General features: G+C 47.3%; 2 protein-coding genes across 14 annotated transcripts in view; one reads left to right on the top strand and one right to left on the bottom strand.

The window, feature by feature from the left end:
- Positions 1-3,942, top strand: part of LOC147006654 (interferon regulatory factor 2-binding protein 2-A-like) — a 61,005-nt gene extending 57,063 nt beyond the window's left edge. Inside the window, exons 2-5 of one of the 3 annotated variants that reach the window (XR_015054645.1) lie at positions 2,440-2,514; positions 2,638-2,726; positions 3,100-3,170; positions 3,288-3,342. Coding sequence is in view for 2 of the 3 variants with exons in the window: in XM_085868174.1 (XP_085724300.1) it covers positions 2,440-2,514; positions 3,099-3,170; positions 3,288-3,438; positions 3,528-3,540 (311 nt within the window). In the remaining variant the exon portion in view is untranslated. Of the gene's footprint in view, positions 1-2,439; positions 2,515-2,637; positions 2,727-3,098; positions 3,171-3,287; positions 3,439-3,527 lie in introns of those variants that run through there. The other 2 variants (XM_085868175.1, XM_085868174.1) reach the window with 2 other exon arrangements.
- Positions 3,943-6,017: 2,075 nt separating this feature from the next.
- LOC147006653 (nidogen-1-like) overlaps positions 6,018-21,827 on the bottom strand; it is a 33,096-nt gene continuing 17,286 nt past the window's right edge. For 5 of the 11 annotated variants that reach the window (XM_085868257.1, XM_085868255.1, XM_085868252.1 and 2 more), the window contains exons 9-15: positions 20,272-20,400; positions 18,454-18,705; positions 18,156-18,365; positions 14,976-15,206; positions 12,081-12,221; positions 9,294-9,419; positions 6,018-6,929 (exon numbers count right to left, since the gene is read on the bottom strand). In XM_085868257.1, coding sequence (XP_085724383.1) covers positions 6,877-6,929; positions 9,294-9,419; positions 12,081-12,221; positions 14,976-15,206; positions 18,156-18,365; positions 18,454-18,705; positions 20,272-20,400 — 1,142 coding nt within the window. In that variant the 3' untranslated portion in view covers positions 6,018-6,876. Of the gene's footprint in view, positions 6,930-9,293; positions 9,420-12,080; positions 12,222-12,391; positions 12,574-14,975; positions 15,207-18,155; positions 18,366-18,453; positions 18,706-20,271; positions 20,401-21,827 lie in introns of those variants that run through there. The other 6 variants (XM_085868254.1, XM_085868260.1, XM_085868259.1 and 3 more) reach the window with 6 other exon arrangements.

Raw genomic sequence — 21,827 nt, 5'->3', positions numbered from 1 at the left:
GAAGGCAGGAAAATGTCCACCAGCCCTTGGCGCCAAACGCTCGGCATTCATACTTTCATAATTGCATTAATAAATTCGCCAACTGCTTCATAACATCAGTGGTGCTTCCTGGTTGCCATTGGTGAATGTAGCACAATGTGTCCAGGTGGCAGATGGCACTTGTTGGAGCCAAATACAATGTGGCCTCACCAGTCACGGTCAGTGGGGCATCAAGTGCCAGCATTTCATATCCAGTACCTTCCGGTGACCGAAAGGGCTTCAAAAGTCACCAGCTGGATGGAGCGGCGACATGTTGCCCACCAGGGTCCGGACACCAAGGAGTCAGGACCCTTACATCCTGTAATCTCTATTTCCATTGTTCTTTCCCATCCCTAACACGTTACACTTGCTCAGGTTAAATTACATCTTCCAATCTTTTACCCAATCCGTACAAGTATCAAGACTTTCCTGGATCTGATCACCACCTCCTCTGCTATCCACCTCACCTCCGTCAGGTCAAGTCAGGTATGGGAGCATATGCCGGAGCAGCATGTCGCTGCGTCCACCCACACTCCCAACATATAGAAATTATAAAAGGAACCGTGTCTGTCTGTCTGTCTGTCTGTCCGTCTGTCTGTCTGTCTGTTTGTTTGTCGTGTTATAACTTGAGAACAGATTAAAGAATTTAAATAAATCCAACGACGCTGGATTCAGGGAACTCCCAGGAAAGTTTGTGATGGAAATAAAGAGAAAATTTTGCTTCTTAATTTTTTTTTTTTGGGTACGTGGGCACACCTGGAGAAAATGCAAGCGCCAACTTGCGACGCTGGTCATGCCCGCAATCAAAAGGAATCCTTTTTCTTATTGCGCTGTTGATTCGCCATCGCAGCAAAGATTGGTTTGTCCGTCAGCGAAGCGACGGGGTTGATATTCTCGTGATTGTATGAATATCCTGCAGGACCTCAGTTGTGGGAAAGACGATGTGGCATCATCAAATTCCTGCAGGGTATCATACAACTTCTAATGGGTATCATAGAACTATCATATATATATATATATATATATATATATATATATATATATATATATATATATATATATATATATATATATATATATATATATATATATATTGTTTACCTTGTCAAGGCTCGGATGAGAGCGAACACACAACGCACAGCAAGGGGGGCAGGAGACAAGAGCGGAGTGGGAAGGACAAAACGGTGGGGAACAGACATTAGGAGATCTGTGGAAGGTAGAGGGATGGGGCAGGAAACATGGGGTATACAAGATGGACATTACAGGGACTTTCAGCAAGGAAAGCAGGGAATTTGGGGTGGATTAACGGGGGTGGAAAATATGGAGGATTTGGATGGGGGAAAATCAGAGATGGGAGTGAACGGCTGTTTTGAAGACCTGGAGGGAGGAGTGTGATTGAATAGAGTGTGGGAATTTGTTCCAAAGGCGGGAAAAAAGATGAATGAAAGAGTGAAGGTGAACAGCGATTCGTGATTTTGGTAGTTTTACCGGAAGGGGGTTGCTGGTGGACCTTGAGCGCCCTGCGGAAATGTGGTGGGGACAAATCACAGACAGAGCAGGGGAGGGCGAGACCGGAGAGGAGACGGTAGAAGACAGAAAAACCATCGACCGGCCTGCGGTGAGAGGCCCAAAGACATCCTCACCGCGGGAGATACCAATGATCCGAAATTCCCTGGTTTCTCCAGGAAATTCTCCAGGAGGTTTTATTTACTCCACCCTCGATTTGTGTGTTTGCTTTGCAAACGTTGAAGTACCACTCAGGTACGACCTAACGATCCCATCGGGCGTGAACATCGAAAACAAACCACGGCGACCAAATATCATACTCAGGGACAAAAAGAGAGAAGAAGGTCTTGCTGATTGAGGTGTTAATACCGGTGATTTTGAACTCACGATGCAGAAATCACAGAAAATGATCAAATAGCAAGAACATCAAACATGAAGTGAAATGATCCTGGAATCTGAAGAATGCCAAAGTTGTTCCGGTGATGATGAAGAACCTCGTGGGAATGATGGAGAAGAACCTCACAGAGATATTAAAAAACCATCCCTGGGAATATCACTGCAAACGAACTGCAGTTGGAAGCCCTCTGGGGGTTCAGTGACGACCCTGGAGAGAAACCTCGACCCTCACCCCGAAATGGTGGTGGATACCTTGAGGCCACCCTGGGAGGACTCCATTCTACATTCTGAAACCCACATATGTACACACACACACACACACACACACACACACACACACACACACACACACACACACACACACACACACACACACACACACACACACACACACACACACACACACACACACACACATTGCCTTTTATTAGTATAGATTTCTCTGCTTGGTGGACACCTTGAATGGTGTTTGTGTTCATTGTCATGTTCTCACATTGATTCCAACACCTGCATCGACAGGTGAAGGTGAGCTTGCACCTGCACCACCTGCTGGCATCCCAAGGAAAACTCCCGGCATGACGTCGACAACGAAAGGTATATCATGTTCACTTTTCCTCGGTTTAAAAGCTCCAATTGAAGTTTGTAAAACGTCGAACAGGAGCTTTTAATCCTTTTACTATTTCATCCAATAATTGAACATGTCACCTGGCTCCACAGGTGAGACGACTCTTGCACCTGTGCGGAAAGTCGTACCTGAAACACACAAGCTACCCACGTGTCTCCTTCCACCAAATTCCCCGTACAGGGTTGTAGGTTCGAGTTGGGAGAACAGGATGTTCTTGGCTTTGTCCTCACCATGCTGTTCTAACACGATGATTGGACGTTTTGACCATTTTGGTTTTCATCATGTTTAGAGTTTGTATTATAATATTGTAATATTATTTATTTATGTTTATGAGAGCTTCCATCCAGGTTAATGCCATATTTAATTAGTTTAATCGGTTGGTTGTCATGTTCTTTGGAGAAATTCGTTAATTCCCCCACCGGTGCTAACCCACCTTTACCAACTGATTGTACTTCAGGCCAACATTCTACCTGCTTGTCAAAACTTCAAGAGTAACATTGTATGAAACTTGCCATCCTTTACTCCCAGAATTCAGTGCGTTCTTACCTTTCAGGTGAACCTGCTCCTCAAGGAAATGTAAACATCTCTTCTGCAGTAGCAGCAGCTGCTGTAATTGTCCCACTCCGTAAGTATATTTTGTTCCATCCTTGACTCGGACAATTTTCCATCGATTTGTCAAGGTGCCGCCATGCAGGTGATCAATGACATTTCACAGCTGATCTGAACAAACTGCTGCCCTCAGTGCTTGTTCTGGCTTGTGCTGCTGCGTTCAACATTTTCCGGAACCGGCGGCTCCTTGAAGTCGAAACTCTGTGGTTTGAAAACCCTGTATACAGGAAGACTCCAGGTGGTGAAGAGGTTGAAATGGACCGCTCACCCACAGGTGACCACAGGTACCATTCTGGATGAAACGTTCTTTATTCTCAAGGTTTATCAATACCTGTTAGGAGTCACTTTTCATCACATTTTGTTTTGGTTTCAGATGCTTGGAGTGAACCATGAACAACACTGAAGATGCTGCAAGCTTCGCCATGTCGGACACGAATGCCTTTTTGTTGGTTTTGGCTTTCGGCTGTGAAATGTCTCCGCCAACTACCTGACCCTGGTTGAGAACTCCACTCGAATGTGAAACTCCATCATGTTTATTTATTTATTTATTTATTTATTTATTATATAAATATTTATTTCCTGTTCGTGTTGGCTTCATTGCTTGTCAGTGTAAACATCCAGCTCAGAGCACTTGTCAAGCCGTGCCACCAAACCTTGGCCAAAGTTTGTCCTGAGTTGTAATTTCTCATTTTTTGAAGCTAATTGATATGAATATGTTAATTATATTGATGTTTTGCACTGCCGATGCCAAATGTGATGATTGTCCTCACTGATGAAGCGGAACATCCTATCTGCTGTGTTGTCAATGTTTGAAAAACCATGCATGGAGGTGGATATTTGGTGTTGTTACGGATCTGGTGATTAAGTTTCACTTGAGGGGAAGCGCTCGAGTTCCTCCCAAACACCCGGTTCTAAGACCACCGGGCACGAATAACTTCGGGTTCCGGCTGGTTGTTTAGATTGATCCTGCCAATCCGGCAGGGTAACACGACATCCCTGGTTGGCACTCATCGCACTGCCACTGGGACGGGTACTAGAACTATTCATGGTCTGGAGCTGAGTGCATGGACAGAGCTTCATGGGCTCGACCCCGTCAGACTAAACACCGCCCGGTGACACCCGGACACGCCCGGTGACTTTTTTTTGTTTTTTTCGCAGTCGGAACTGCTGTTGAGCTCAATTCCGCTGTTTAAACGTTTGTGGGTAAGAGTTTGTTGAGCGTATCGCATTTCAGTTTTAAAACATGAGCGGACATCAAATAAAGTTCCGAACACCGCCATGTAGAAGTCCGGAGACTTTTTCTTTCCCCTTGCCAATGGGGAATCTCAAAGACCACTTGGGCTTCCAAGATGTTGTCGCATCATCACGGTGTACCTCTCGGTGAAGTTGTTCACCTGATATTTGATGAGTGACCTTGACCTACTTTTTCCGGATTGTGACCTAATTAACAAAAAAAAACACCTTTTTGATCGTAACTTGAATAATTTTCCTCCGATTCTCATGACGTTGAGCTCCATGAATAGGTTAGAGATGGGAACACATTTTATTAATGTACACTTTATCCCTAAATGTTGAAGATCAAGGTCATACGGTCCGAACATGCCATCATCGGATTGTCGGCCCAAGGGTGAGCCGGGGGAGTCCTGGGGAGGCTGACCCTTGGCGAAGCTTTGTGATCGTGGATATCTCGTTTACATTGGAATTCTCAGGAAGCACACGACGTGCCGTGTACGTACTCGACGCACGGAAATTTCAACCGTCCGTTGGAGAGCAAATAAATACACTCGAAACAACTACTCTGAAAACAATTAATCAGTAATTGGCTCGAGTAACGTTCATTGTATTCTTGATGTTTCGTCTTCACACGAGTGTTGTATCCCAAATGAGTATTTAACACGACAACGAGAAACTTCCTTCTTCCTTTCATTCGATATTGTGCGGTAAAAGTGAGAATGGCGTATAAGGCGGTGTATTGCCACAATCCGCTGTTTGATCAAACGTGGAATTATGAGAACAATGGAAGTGTGAACGAACAGGTAAACGACGGTTAGACAGCATGGATGTGCTCCACAACAGGTGTAGTTCATCGTGTATAAAAGCCAAAACGATTGGGGTCATTTAATTACAAAATGGCGTCCGACCTTGGATCCACAAAAACATGATTCTGAATCAGATAAAATGGACTTTTTCCCTGATATCTCCAAAAGTCGAGCGGCCACGGAGATGGATCGACACTTTTTAAGTTCACAAGGACGTCCTCTATCATGTGTAAAAATGTCAAAAATCTGTGACTTGAAACAAAAAAATATCATGAAAAAGGAAATCATTTATTAACCTGGTGTTGGCTTATTGGTTAGGGTGGTGGCTTAGGATCCCAGATGGGCTTAGTGGTTAGGGTGGTGGCTTGGGATCCCAGATGGGCTTGGTGGTTAGGGCGGTGGCTTGGGATCCCAGGTGGGCTTATTGGTTCAGGTGGTGGCTTGGGATCCCAGATGGGCTTAGTGGTTAGGGTGGTGGCTTGGGATCCCAGGTGGGCTTGGTGGTTAGGGTGGTGGCTTGGGATCCTCGGTTGGCTTATTGGTTAGGGTGATGGCTTGGGATCTGATGTTGGCTTCGTGGTTCAGGAAGTGCCTTGGGATCCAACGTTGGCTTTGTGGTTAGGGTGGTGGCTTGGGATCCGATGTGGGCTTGGTGGTCAGGGTGGTCGCTTGGAATCCTAGGTTTGCTTAGTGGTTAGGGTGGTGGCTTGGGATCCGATGTGGGCTTAGTGGTTAGGGTGGTCACTTAACACATAAACTTAGCACTTAGCAATAACATAAACTAACACCGAGATATCACAGTAAAAATGGATGCACGACACACGTTTCCATTTCAAAATTTTATTTTTGAAAACACAATTTAAAAAACAAACACCATAACAATTAAAACAACCCGAACAGCAAATAAAACCCAACCAAAAGTTGATGAACCCGAACCCAAAGAACCCGATACCATTGTTTATACTCCCATCGATGTTGGAGGTCACATTACTGACGGTTTAACTCAATAAATTACCCCAAAAATGCAGTGAACTCAGCAATGAGAATTTCTACACCGCTCTGCTTGGTTCTCAACTCACCATTTGAACCGAGTCTTCACGAACCGGCTGGCCAGGCCTGATGTTCGACGAGTTCGGGCAGGATTTTGTAATTTGGCCATGGTGCCGGCGATGGCTCGCCTACTCTTTGCGAAGGACACCATGGGATCTTTAATGTCCACTAACGAATGCTGGCAGACGGGACACCCATTTAACGTCCATCCGAGGGACGGCACACACACACACTGATGAATCACCCTGCATGTGAAGCACCAGGAAGACAGTCTCTCGCTGGGTCGGGAATCGAACCCAGGCGAGACAGCTGAGAGGCGAATGTGCATCCCTCTCGTCTCGGCCATCCTGCCAGCCCCCACATGTAACTCTTGCATCATCATTATCTGTATTCCACATTGACCACCAGTTACATTTCCAATTTTTTTGCTCATTTCCCTGTCTCATGTCTTGTTCAACAAATGAAAAAATGCCTTAAAGGTTTCTCCCATTGGGTGCAATGTGCATCGACAGGTCAAATCCGACATATACCACTTGTCTGGATATACCACCACCACGTCACAATCATGATTATTATAATCCAAGCCACACAGATCCAACTGATGAACTTTCCCTGCAGGACTTTCAACTGTGCTCAGGGCATATCCGTGGAAGCGGTTCTGCTTTTGCTCGTGTTCTGGATGTCACCTGCAATGACAATAATGAAAAGAGTAATCAGATTGCAGACCTTCGTCAGGTGTTGTTTTTGTTGTGTACGTGTTTGTGTGGCGTGCAGACACAATGCATTGATGACGCACTGGTCGTGGACAAAAAAAATTTGGAAACAACAATGTAAAGTCACATCATCGGTGTTGGGCCACGACATGCGGCCAGTTCGGCCTGTGTGCACCGCAGCATGGAGTCCACCAGCGTCTGGAATTCTGCAGGAGGGATGCGGAACCATTGTTCCACGACAAAATCAATCAACCCACACCTGTTTGTTGGAGGTGGAAACCGCTGTCTCAGGTGTCGTTCCACAACATCCCATAAACGCTCAATCGGGTTCAAATCTGGTGAGTGAGAATGCCATGACGTCAGGACAACCTCAGTGTCATGCTCATCGAACCATTGGGGGACCACACATGCTCATCCTGCAAGACACCCCCTCCCGGCAGGAAAGAAATGCTGCAACATGGGGAAAAGATGATCACTCAGTGCCATTAAGTATTGATTGGCATTGACCTTGCCTTCGAAGGGAATGACTGCACCCAAACCATGCCAGGAAAATGTACCCCACGACATGACAGAACCACCAGAACCCTTTATTGTTGGAACCAAACACAAAGGATTGTAGAGTTCTTGAGGATGGTGCCACAAAAGTGCCCTCGCCCATTTGTCGAGAACATGGTGAAGGATGATTTATCTGACCATGTCACATTTCTCCACTGCTCAGTAGTCCGGTGCTCTTTGCACCACTGGACTCGCAAACAAGCATTGCCAGGTATGATGAGCTGTTTGTGCATTGCAAACCGACAATGCAACCCGCTCTGTGGAATTCACGGCGGACTGTTTTCGGACTGAAAATTGCTGCTCACTCCCAAGGATGAAAAATTGACGGTCAATCGATCTGCGGTTGCTCGTCTGCTTTGCCTTGAATTTCAAATTAATGCAAGGACATCATGATCACGGAGCATGCGATCCCGCCCACTGTTACCTTTTGTTGATGACGTCTTTCCCTTGGAATGCCATGTCCACATCACCTTGGACACCGTTGCTCGTGAAACATCAGCAAGTTGAGCGGTCTTTGTCACTGAAGCTCCTGCCAAACGGGTCTCAACAATCAGCCATCTTTCAAAGTCACTGAGGTCTCTTCTTGCGGCCAGGCGAGCCACAATTATAGACAACCAGGCCTGTGCGGCATTTTTATACAAGACTCGAAGCATGCTGGGATGTTGTTTTCAAACTTGGTCACGTGGGGGGAAAGTGGACAAAATTGTGGATCGTGGTGAACAGAGGGACGGAAGAAGGAAGGACAAAACAGTGGGGAACGGAGACATGAGGAGATCTGTGGAAGGGAGAGGGACGAGGAGGGGTACACGGGGTAAACAAGATGGACACTGCAGGGACTTTCAGGAATGAAAGCAGGGAATTTGAAGGAGGTGGGTTCGGGGTGGTAAAACACGTTTAGTTACCATTTAGTTTTCACGGGGCCATTTAGTTACCATTTACCATAGTTACCATAGTTAGTTGCCATTTAGTTTAGTTTCGACCATTCGTGGTTTTTAAGCTGAGTTTCGAGTCATTGTTTGCATCCACATGGGTACTTGAGTTGCAAAGGTGTCGTTCCAGTCCCCTGATCCGAATGTTGAAAGGATCGAAAAAGTCATTGATGTTTGGATCGAGGACCAAATCCCCAAAACCTGCCTTTGAGTGGACTTGTGATACGGGACAAAGCATTGCGCACGTACGAACATTTTCCACGAGGCCTCCGCGAAGGAGCAGACTCGGCCATGTTAACATCAAGTTACCCGTGGCAGCAGCATCAGCATCAGCATCAGCAGATCCTGTTGCTGCGGAAACCCACCCGCTGCAACTCGACAAACCGTTCAAGGCGATTCAGGCCGGAGCAGGTCTAACTGGAAGAGGATGCCATCGCGTACCTTCCCGTCGATGCAGGACTGTAATTTTTTTTAACGTGTAAAGGTAAAAGTCGTGTTCCATACTTATTTTATATGTTTATTTCAATTATATGTTTATTTGTGGCTGCCGTCCAACTTCCCCCGAATTTTCTCAAAGTCCAGGAACGTAACCTCATTTTTCCCATGAGCCTTAAGTCTTAACTTCCGCGGTTTTGAATTTCGCGGCACAATTCAGGAACGTGACCCCCGTGATATTTAAGGGTTCACTGGATAACTCCAACAGAAAAAAATATCCAAATAATAAAATAATAGGCCTTAGTTTTGCATGACGTTCGTGGAGCTTTGTTTGTGAAGATCCTGTCAAAATCAATGCTGTCACGTGACATCACAGGTTTCTAACGCGGAGAGAATGAACTTCATCAAAATAACGTACCGGGTGATGGGCTGCATTGGAATCCATTGCCGTCAAACCCGACATTGCAGATGCACGTGAAAGATCCGGGTCTGATGTAGCAACTTGCATTTTGGTCACAGGGCTTGCTCCAACACTCGGTATTTTCTGCCACACAACCACAAAATATGGGAAAAACCAGGTGTGCCAGGTAAGGGAGGGTACGTTGAGGTGATACTGAAGAAGAACATAATATGCTAAAGGAGCCACTGGGGCACAACCACTCCGACCAATCCCTTCAAACATGCAGAAACCAGGATCTAAAGCAAAGTAGTGCGGTGTGAACAGGTCGTAATGCTTGGCCTGATGACACCACGACTGCCATGGACGTTAAACGGGCGACCCGTCTGCCAGCATTCGTTGGTGGATGTGAAAGATCACGCGATGTCCTTCGTGAAGAGTAGGCGAGCTATCACCGGCACCGTGGCTGCCCTTACCGGCAGAGGACACTGCCTCAGCCAATGATGCTACTCCGCAGTGTTGTGCTGTATATAAATGAAGAAGACCACGAATGCCACCTTCACTGCTGCTGGACCCTCAAGAACATTGTCCCTCTGCGTCATCCTGTGCCACCACTCACTCGATGCTGCAAACCTCGCCGTCCCTCCCTACTTGGCCTCAACATGGCCGGAAAATTGGGGTGGGGGGGGTAACAAGAGTACAAAAGGTCATGGGTTTGTATTGGGGACGATCTGAGATGGTGGTGAACAGCTATCTTGAAGACCTGGAGGGAAGAGTGAGATTCAAGAGGAGGTGGAAGTTGGTTACACAGGAGGGTGAAAAAAGAGGAACAAATGAGTTGAGTTGAGTAGTGATTCGGGATTTTCAACAGAAGGAGGTGACTGATGGACCACGTGTGCCCCACCAAAATCTGGGGGGCGGAGGGGGGGTATCCCATGTCTGTCTGTCTGTTTTTTTGGCAGGTTATCTCAAAAAGTTATGGACTAATTCGGACAAAACTTGGTGGACAGGTTGTGCGTGTGACACAACGACGAATTGATTCGATTTTGGTGGTGACGATATGAGAATTTTTTTTAATTTTGCTCGTCATTCTTCACCATCGAGAGATGTGGCTAAAAACGATGTATATTATGATATATCTCAAAAAGTTGTGGACGAGTGATGACAAAAACTGGGTGGACGAGTTGGTTACGTGACAAGAACAAGCCGATTCGGTTTTGGTTCAGGTTCGGATGCAGATCCGGCCTATTCGTGGGACACAAAACGTAACCTGTTCAGCCTGGTCGAGCTCTGCGGTCCACTGAGTTCAATTCTAGTTTCAATTGTGATTTGTTGTTTTTTTGGCAGCCGCCCATCTTTAACTGCCAAAGCACGGAGAGAGAGCGGAGAGTGCAAGGCCAGGGAGGAGGTGATGGAACACAGACAGAACACCGACTTGTCTGCAATGAGAAAGTGATGGGCGCATCGGCCCAAGACATATTCCAAATGTTTGACCAGTTTCTGATTCCATCAAGGTCTGGGGAAAGGGAAAAGGCTGCTGCCCTGTCGGGCTGAAGAGTGAGGAATAATACAGGAGATGATGGAGTCGTTATCAAAGAGCGAAGCAGGATTTTCCAGGGAATCAGAAAGATCACCGATGAAGATTCAGAATCAGAAATAACATTTTTCTTGGCCAAGCCACATTTCAAAGTTGGCCTCCAAAGCCAGCCACCGACTGGGCATCCTCCGTCATACAAGGTCCTTCCTTGGCAAACTTGAACTCCCATCCACCTATAGGGCCTCAATCTGCAGCTGTATAGCGTACCGCTCTCGCCTCTGGGCTGGCCCTCCTGCCTCATCTTGACGCGGTGGAAACCAAAGCCTTCAAGGTCTTTGGAATCACCTGCGCTGAAGCAGAGTCGAAGGGCCGATCACGATGTCATCGCAGACAGGTCGGTGATCTCTGTCTTCCACCACCTCTGTCTGGTTTTGCACCCTCTGCTGTTTCTGGGCTTTGTCCCCTCCAGGTTTTTGCCAGGGCACACTCAGTCCACCATCAACCCCGTTCTGGTAAAACTACCTCGATCCCCCACTCATTCGTTCCTCTTTTGTTCCCCACCTGCAGAACCAACTTCCACATCCTCTTCAATCTCATTCTTCCCTCCAGATCTTCAAGCTCTGTTGACCACCATCTCAGATTGTCCCCAATCCAAAACCATGATATCTTCTACCCTCGTCAACCCCAACCGTTCACACAATCCCTCCTCCCAATATTCCAGTTTACCGTCCTTGGAATTTCCTTCTTTATCCATCTTCTCCTTTCCTGCTACCCATTCCTCCCCACACACACATTGTTTGTCCACTTCCCTCTGTCTTGGTCTTCAACTCTGCTGTTGGTGTTTCCCCCCTCTATCAACTGCTCCTTTTGTCCTGCTCCTATCTAATCCGTTCAGTGTACTAATTTTATCTCTTCCATGAGCCTCGACGATAGATCTTCGAATTTGAAATGCATCATTTGAACAATACATGAACAGTCAGCATCAATTTCGTTTCGAGTTGCCTGAACATCATGAACAATCTAATATATCGGCTTGTTGATAACTTTACTGATAAATAAGTTAATCCCAACCGACTCAATATCATACACATGAGTAAATAAGAAAATGCCATCAAGAAGAAATCAAAACAGCCACAAACCGAGAAACGCACCCGGTGTGGCGCGTACCTCCACCACGTAATGCCTGATCCACGAGAACATATCGGGTCCGACACATTGTTGAGATATCGTGGTGGATGACGTTTTTGACCAGAAGATCTACGGGGCCCTACCCAAACAAACGTGTCCATTTCCGGTGTAGCCAGGAAGACAGTCGCAGCGAAGCGTTGACGGTCCAGTGGGAATGCAGCGTGCACGTTCGGCGGAGTCACATCCATGTGTCGGGGCGAGACACGCGTTCACCGGTGGGTGTTCTGGAAAACAGCACAGTGAGTGTCGGACAACAAACGGTGCGTGTGTGCAGGAGACGAAGTGTGCAGCACGGTGAGTGTTCCTTGAGGTGCGGTGGAATGAGTGTGCGTTGCCGATCTGCAATCACAGCCACACTTGTTCATTGGGCAAGCGGAGTGGTGTCTCCTCAAACCTGCATCATGACAACACGGGGATTTCAAAATGATGTCATCCGCCCCAGAATGCTGGGCTCGCGTGGACACGACCCCTCAAGAAGCAATGTCGATGAGGGCGGGTTTCCGCATACAGCTGAAGGGCAGGTCTCCGACGGGTTCTTGAGTACTCTTCTTCTCAAACGGCCCATTGAACCATGTTCTGTGATCGTTGCATTATTTCATTAGTTTGAAATTTAATTATTTCCTGTGCACATGCAGGTATATCAATCCTTACAAATTAACTCCAGATTCAGCTTCCCTTCCACTTCTGGGCAAGCACAGACACCACCAGGTGACGTACGTACCCACGTACGCAACAGAGCGAGAGGGGCTTCTCACCGAAAATGGCTAACAAAGCTTCTGAAAGAAGCCGAGAATACTTGGATAGGTACCCGAGAGAAAGGGCTGCTCTTTATCAAAACGACAGAGTTTGAGAACTTTCTCAGTTTGGACAAAAAGCGGACATCTTGCAATTACCCGTACTGCAAAGACTCCCCACGATGTGGGTCGGTGCAAGGCCCGAAGGAAGAAGGCCCGAAGACGGACACGTTCTACCAATAACCCAGACAGATCTCCACCCATGAATGCCTCCTGTGATCGTGACAAGCTCTGTGACATATTTAATGGCGGTCTGTGCAATTGGAAAGACGACACTGGCTCGGACGGCGCCCCGATGGACAGGGAGCGCTCCACAACACCACCAGACCTAACGTGACGTGAGGCCTGGGTCACACCAAGCCTGTGGACAGACCTGACGGCCAAATCCTGCCTGGCCAGTCATCATGCTGCATGGCGATTCCCAATTTACCAGGAGAGGTGGGGGACAGCTTCCATCGAGGCCTGTCCCATTAACCCCTGCTCCACCCAGTCCGAAATCTGCAACCGGGGACCGGGTCCCTCCAAGACTGAATTTAAATGAATTTTAATTCGATTTGGGGCCTTGCGTTTCAAAACTCAGCTGCAGGTGAAGACCCTATGGCTCTCCTGTCTTGCCCCTCTCTGCAGCCATTGCTGGCCTTGAGCCTCTCACTGCAGAGTCCTTTCCGTATTGCCAGGAGTGGCCAGCTGCTCGAGACTCAATGTCCCAACATTTCCAAAACAAAAACATACAAAACCCAAACCGAGTTCAGACTTTGTTCGATGGCCTATCTCTTTGCAAGTTCTCAACTCAAGTCCTTCCTTCTCACCCCACTCCTTTCCCCTTGGCGATTGGCAAACACCCGGTGCTCCGAGGGTCAATGACTCTGGGCATGGAGTCGACCCTCACTCTGTCTCGAATACCATGGGATGCGGCACGACCTTAAACAACCCCAGCTTGCACACCTCGACGGACATAGCCTCATTCACCAGCATAGTTGGGTACCACTCACCAGTGGTCCAACCTTGCTCACCGGCGTCGGGATGGCCGCCGCCTCACCGCTCTTTTTGGCTGCAATTCCATCTTTGGAATTGTTGTATTTGTCTGCTGCATCGCCCTCCTTCGTGCTGTTGCCATGAAGCCACTCCATCCCTCTCTCCACCCTCGGGGAGCATCCACATTCTAACTCCCTCCTCTCTTTGGTCACTTTCTGTCTGGCCCCAGTTCTAATGTCTTCAACTCTGTCCCGAGTCAGGTAGTTGATCGTCGATGCTGCTCTTTCGGATTTGTAAAGCGGGGTAGTTTCCGTCCAACTGGCCAATGTTGTAAATTTAAATTGGTCTCTGAATCTTTTCTCCTTCCCTTTCATTTTCCAAGTTTCATGCATGACATGCATTTTACAAAAGAGATCGATTTCCTTCTCCGATAAGCTCCAGATTTCCTTTAAAATAATAATAATAATGGCGCTTCCTGTTGGGTCAAAATTACATCACATTCAACTGGATCCCCACTCGACGCGCTGCTCCAGTGCGTGCTCCCATACCAGACCTCACAATCAGCTCTATTTGAAAAGGTGAAACTCCAGGATCTCGTTAATTCATACTTTTCGAGATATTGCCCACTTTCTGGATTGTGACGTCACTGGGGGCCATCTTGTGTTTCAGATCAGCTTCTTTTAATAAAACGTTCCCACAGGTCGTTGATCACATATTTTAAGTTTCGCATTGATCGGTGAAGGCATCAAGTGGTTTCTTAAAAGTTTTCCTTTGATACGATATAATTAAATTTCCCACGTGTATGGAAAGTTTCGTATCGATCAGTTAAGCGTTTTCAGAGGGGATTTTAAAAGGTTTTTTTTCAAAAAAATCCAATATAGCTGCCATACCGTGTGACTGATGATGTGATTGTTCACAAATCATGTTTCCCAACAGGATCACAGATCATGTTTCCCATGGGAAGTCGATCAGACATTTTAAGTTTGGCACCGATCGGACAAGCGGTTTTCCTGAAATGCAAAATGGCGACCAAAGTATATCGAGATTCAACGAGATTGGAGGCTTGGCAATAAAACATCACAGGTAATTTTATCTGTGACGTCACGTACTCCCATCCTGCCTGCAAAACACAAAGGCTGAACCAGAAGTACGACAAACAAAAGAAACAACACGCCCCAAAGAGCAGCGGCAGACATGACTCTGTGTCACCTGTGACGGAGCTAATCGTGTTTGTGGAGGCAAAGCGCAGAATATTTTCACCGACGTCGTACAGCACGTCGATCTTGTCGACGGAGAGGCGCTGTGCGGCCATGCTGTGGAACCCCGCATCATGTGGGCATCCGCTCCAAGTGATTTCCTGCCTCCACTGTTGTTGGAATGTCTCGTGCCGACCGTGTCCAAAATCCACAGCGTACTCGTGAGTTGAGCTGGACGTGACGGCTGCGAGTGGAAGAGCAAAGGGAGGGATTGAGAAGTGAGGATCAGGAAGTGAGGACAAAAGATGAAACACGCAAGCCATGTTCGGGTGATTGCTTTATTTACTTTAGTGGATTTGTTTGTTCTCTAATTATTATTGGAGCAGAATCATCGAAGTTTTCACATCAACAATAAGGTATTTCAATTTACTACAATGTCAATTGTACCGTCTGAGGCTCTTTCGGGTGAACTTAATTCGGCCGAGGATTGTCACCTTAGTTGAGCCCATATCTCTGACTATTGTGGGAGAGCAACCTCAACGTGGTATCTGCTGTTGGCACAGGCTGGGTGGCAGGGACTCCAATCTGCCATATCACAAAAGGAACCAGAACAGCACTTGGGAGAGCGCATGCCTCTGCCAGGCCTAACAGTTTACCTTTTGTGTCCCTCTGATCGGCCGGATCCACTCACCTGAACCAAAATCAAATCGGCTTGGTCTTGTCATCTTACCAACTCATCCACCAAATTTCGTCTGAATCTGTCGCCAACTTTTTGAGATATCCTGTTCACAAACAAACAAACAAACAAACAGACAAACAGGGGTGCAATCATCACCTTCATCCACCTTCGGTGGTGGAGGTAATGAAGCACGATCTCCACACCGCCTGCTGTTGATTCCACCTGGGAATCATTTCCTCCAAGTCTACTTTCTCTCATCCACCGGTTTATCCCATCTCATCTGCCACTTTCCTCTCCATCCTCTGGAGTCCAGACCCTGGTACGTTGATCCGTGTGGGGGGAGACGGTTGCAGTCAAGTCGTTCGTTTTCTCAGCTTTAAAGTTCAAGTTTATTTTATTTTTTGTTTGCTTGTTTTTTGAGGAGGGTTGAAGGCCTGTAATGAAGCTGCCACTAACACAAACATGGACACATTGACAACACAAACACTTAACACAGCCACTGAGCTTGGGGGGAAGGGATATCTGGGTACCAGCGACATCACAACAATGGCACCGCCTTTCTCACCACCACCATCAATGGGGCATGTCCTCCTCCCCGTGGATGCCATCCGATGTGAATTGTCCATGCTCCATCCATTTATATGCTGAGCATCAAGCAAGGAAGCATCATCTGCCATTTTTAATGTCTTTGGTATGATTCGGCCGCAGTTTGAACAGCCCACCTCCCAGGCTTGGAGCGGATGCTCGAGCGGTCTAACCATAACACCACCGAGTTCAAGAATTCGTGAAACTTGCGAGGTAAACGGGTGGGATCCGTGCGGCCCGCCAAGAGGAGTCAGCTGTGGTATCGGTCGTCCCTCATCGGTCCAACTCGGCGATCCCGGTTAATGATCCCGGTCAATGCACGGGCGAGCCTCGCTCTGCAGCCGATCAAGATGCCGGCCAGGTGCATTTCGTCTGCATGTGATGAGCCGAAACGGGTTCCGGAGGCAGGCAGGAGTACCTGGGGGGTGGGGGTGGGGGGGGTTTGGTATACATAGTCAAGGCTCGTGGAAGAACTTGTGATGGTCCATTGAACACAGCAGGACGCCACGGGACAGAAGGAACAGCAGAGGGAGAGAGAGAGAGAGAGAGAGAGAGAGAGAGAGAGAGAGAGAGAGAGAGAGAGAGAGAGAGAGAGAGAGAGAGAGAGGGGGAAACAGCAACGGCAGAGTTGAAGGCCAAGACTGAGGGAGGCGGACAAACACTCGGTGTGGGAAGGAACAGGGGGCAGGAGAGGATGCATGGAGTGGACAATATGGACACAGAAGGAATCTCTCACAAGGGAAAACTGGAAATTTGGAAGGAGGGAGGATTGGGGTGCGGTGGAGGTGTTAACGAGGGGAGAAAAGTAAATGGTTTTGGATTGAGGACGATCTGGGATGGTGGTAAACAGCTGTCTTAAAAACCTGGAGGGAAGAATGACATTGAAGATGATGTGGAAGTTTGTTCAACAGACTGGAGTAAAGAGGAGCAAATGGCTGGAGGTGAGCAGTGATCCTGGATTATGTAGTTCCACCAGAAGGGGGTTGATGGGGGCGGCAAAGCACAGAAGGAGCAGAGGGTGCAAGACCAGAACGGAGGCGGTGGAAGACAAAGAGACAATTGACCTGTCTGCAGTGGCGAAGTAAAAGGTCCATAGCTTCAGCTTCATCGCGAGATATTCCAATGCTCTTGAAGGCCTTGGTTTCCACCACGTCAAGCTGAGCAAGATGTGAGGCAGGAGACCCAGCGGGGAGAGCAGGACTCCATCACGCTGCGGATGAAGGCCTTGGAGGTGGATAGGAGTTCAGGTGTGCCGAAGAAGGACTTTGTACGACAGAGGATGCCCAGTCGGCGGCTGGCTTTGGAGGCGAATTTTGAAACGTGCCTTCGCCATGAAAGTTAACATCTGATTGTGAGACCCACAATGTGTTTGAATGTGAGATCCTCCTTCTCGCGATTCAAGCAAGTGATGCAAAACAATCCACAATCACCCCCATCCCCACCAGGAGCCTTTTTTACCGAATCCAACTTGTTGATTATTGCGTTTCCTCCCCTCCGCTCTCTCCTCCTTTCCTGTTCGTTCATTGTTTTTCTTGTTCATTCCAAGTGGCCTATCCCATCTCATATCCCATCTCATCTCAGTACATCTCATGTACTGCCCCCAACGCATTGTATTTTTAATCTCCGTCACCACGCTCTCCCATCAGCCTACATTTTGCATCCCAAACCAACACTCCCCTCACCACAACACCATTTTTGTTAACACCATTATCACTGCAAATTGTCTTAACAGACAAAATTATTCGGCCCGACTGGACCAGAAGGTCCACCGGCACTTTTTAATTCACATTTTCGTTGTGATGACATCTGAAAATGCCAAAAGGCTGGTATGTTGATGTTGATGAAACAATGCATGACATTCCTATTGTGTCCCCCATCCTGATGAGTGCCACCACACGACGACCATCCAATCTTCCAGCAATGGCTCACCTTCGGGGCGATGGTGGAAGATCTCCTCGTATCTGTTCATGGACACAATGACACCGTGAGGCAGGATGGGAATCCGCCCTTCCATCGTGGTGATGATGGTGGCAAATCCGTACTTATCTGTAGCTTCTGTTCCCTTTACCAACTGCAAAATGGTGATGCGCTCATTCCCAGGCATAAAGGTGACATCAGCGGACCGTGTGATGTGCCCACCTGTAACGGAGCAGAGATCATGAATCTGGGTGCAGTGTCCGAAAAGGACACACGATCAGCAGCACAAGAAACATGAAACACAGCTCACCTGTCAGGTTGAATCCATTCTCAGTGCCCGGATGCTCCTGCGCAAACATCCAGCCCATGATGTCTGTGATGCCGGATAATGGCAACAACGACCATGCGAGCTCTCCTGAAACATGGGTTAACTTTGTGTGTTGACGTCCGTCCTTCACCGCTATGTCCACGTGCATGTACACACCGGACAATTCCACATGAGCTGTAGCTGAACCAAGGAGAACATGTCCTCTCACTTCGCCTCGAACACGTTGGGGCAGCCCTGTTTCATGGACATGAGTAAATTCCTTCTGCAATACAACACTGACTATCCCAAATATTTAATAGAAGGAAGAATGGCATTTTAAACTCCACTTGAGTTGCATATCATCTCACAGGGGAAGGTCATGGAATAAATAATCGCAGTCGATACTCAACCCACAATGGATGCTCCTTCAATGTGGGACATTAGATCAGGGCAGTCTTTCTGGACATATCTCGAGCTTTTGATACAGCCTGCCATCCTGCCTTGCTCTCTCAACTCACTGCCTTCAGCATCCAAGGCCAACTCCAACTCCACACATGGCTTTCCGACTTTCTATACTCTTGCAGTCAACGTGTGGCACTCAACGGAATCTCCTCTCCCTACCAAGACTGGAGTGCCCCAAGGCAGTGTTCTGGGCCCAGTCCTATTCCTGATCTTCATCAATGATCTCTCTGACTCTGGAAAATCCCCTTTATCTGTTTGCTGATGACTGCATCCTCCACCGTGACATCCCTCATCCTCCAGACAGGCAGGTTGCAGCTTCTTTCCTCTCTTCAGACGTTAACGAAACCACAAGCTGGTCAAACACTTGGACACTTGGCTTGTCAAACTATTGATCCTGACAAATCTCACGCTCTCAGGATCTCTCTCAGAAAGGACCGTCTGGCAAACCCTCCCATGTACTTTCTCAACAATCTTCTTGAGGAGGTTCAGTCATTCAAGCTCCTGGGTCTGACCCAGGTCTCCTGTCACCCGTGATCTTTCTTGGGCAAAACACATTTTATCATTGGCCTCCAAAGACAGCTGCCGACTCATAATCCTCCGTCGGACAAAATCCAACCTCGGCACACCTCAACTCCTATCCGCCGAAAAGGCCTTCATCCACAGCCTCATGGAGTGTTGCTCTCCTCTCTGGGCTGGCTCCCCAACATCACATATTGCTCAGCTTGTCGCCATGGAAACCAAGACCTTCAAGATCAATGGGATCACCCATGATGAAGCTGAGCCGATAGGTCAATCACTTCACCAATGCAGACAGGTCGATGGTCTCTCTGTCTCCTACCACCTCGTTTCTGGTCTTACACACCCTGCTCTTTCTGTGGTTTGTCCCCCCCAGGTTTCTTAAGGGCTCACACGGTCCACCATCAACCCCTTTCTGGTGAAACTACCTAAATCCAGAATCACTTCTCACCTCCACTCATTCATTCCTCTCTGGAATCAACTTCCACATCCTCTTCAATCTCATTCTTCCCTCCAGGTCTTCAAGCCAGCTGTTCCACCACCATCTCAGATCGTCTTTTCAACCAAATACGTCCGGGCAAGGGTATGCAGTCTTTGATTGGTCGTTCCAGTTATTATTATTTTTTTAATGGAATGACCCGAGTATAGGGTCAAGTCAGTCTGTTTGTTTTAAAGTGTGGATGAGTATGTGACACTGCATCATGTGGGTCATTGTAAAACCTTGTGTGTTGAGGGAAGATGAACAAAATCCAGGAGAGAAAGACCATTCTTTGGTGAGCGTGGAGTAACAAAGTGAAAGACACACTGCTCGATTTAAAAATAGGAACGAACAAGATCGGGTACCTTGAGGCAAACAAAAATGGCCGTCACCATAGTAACCATAGTTGCAGTAGCAGCAAGCACCCGTCGGGTTGGACCGACATGCCGCATGTGTCGAGCATGGCCTCCCAAGTCCGGCACATAACTCAGCTTCTGGTTCCACATCGTGTTGGAACAATGTGGGAAATGAACAGTGCAAGTGTTATTCATTTTCGAAGATACATGTGTCAATCAGAAGAGTACAAATCGGGATTGCAAGGTGTGACTATAATGTTTGGGATATCAAAACATGGTTCGTAGTTTCCAAAAACACAGCGGCAACCCCAAAACGTGAGAGTTAAGTAAGAAAAGAAAAAAAAATTGAGAAAAATAAGAGGAAGAATAATTTGAAAGAGCAGCGTTGGGGAGGATTGGGGATAGAAGGGGAATACATTCGGGAAGAGATAGGAGTAATGGGAGGGAAAGGGGGTGTAAGTCGAGGTGGAGTCCCTGTATACTCGGAGTGATGACAACTTGCAATTTGACGCCATTTTGTATCCAATGAGCAGGGTGCACTGATCCTGTGGCCATTGTGCGTGAAGTGTAATGTGTCCGTTTTCTCATCAAGTTGTCTTTCTGTCTGCCCAAAATGAAGATTATATTAATTAATGACATATATATACGTTATTTTTGGTTCAGGTCTGGATCCAGATCTGGCCTATCAGTGGGCTACAAAACGTATACTGTTCAAGCTGGCGGAGGTGTGCGCTCCACCGAGTGCCGTTCTCGTCCGAAGCAGTTTCTTGGAAAGGATGACACTCGGTGGTTTGCCGTTGCCTTCAAAGCAGTTCGTCAAGGCAGGAATTAGAAATTCGTTCATGATGTCAGTGATAGCTCATCTACTCTTCGCGAAGGACACCGTTGGATCTTTAAGGTCCACCAACTGATGGCAGACAGGACGCCCGGTTTAACGTCCATTAGAGTAATGGCACACAAATTGACGAATCGTCCTGCCTGTGAAACAGCAGGATGACAGTTTGTAGCTGGGTCAGGATTCGAACCCAGGCAAAACCAATGTTACTTTAAAGAAATTTTCCAACATGTCCTTCATACGTCATAAATTATCTGTAGATGTTTCCATGATGATCGATGTTTGTTTACGAGTAAAAACCAACGACCAACTTCAACATGATTACAGCACTACACGGAAATACACACGTACGGGACGACAACTTATCTGGCACGGAAACGACCGCAACGTCGATTTCCATCTCAAACAACAATATTTTCCATTTTTTTTATCCTTCTGACAAGTGCAAGGAATCTCGTCATTTTGAAACTCTTCTCTGATCGATTGGTGCATCTCACGGCACAGCATCCAATCATTTAAAAACACGATGAGGAATCGTGTGCCCATCCAACGAGCCATCAATGGAAACAAAATGGATACAACGATGGATACAAAATGGCGCCGATGATCAGAAATTTTTGGAACGAATCATGTTACTGCTTCTCGTAGGTTGGAACCCTCAGTCGAGGGGAACAAAATTTCCTCCATGTTTGCATGTGGAATAAATACGGCATCATTGCTGTGACTTTCA

This window comes from Eptatretus burgeri, unplaced genomic scaffold (assembly GCF_056783735.1).
Source record: "Eptatretus burgeri isolate ZD-2024b unplaced genomic scaffold, Ebu_testis_v1 Ebu_testis_scaffold_3157, whole genome shotgun sequence".
Lineage (NCBI taxonomy): Eukaryota > Metazoa > Chordata > Myxini > Myxiniformes > Myxinidae > Eptatretus > Eptatretus burgeri.
Note: the sequence above shows the minus strand (reverse complement) of the source record. Positions and strands in the feature narration are given on the sequence as shown.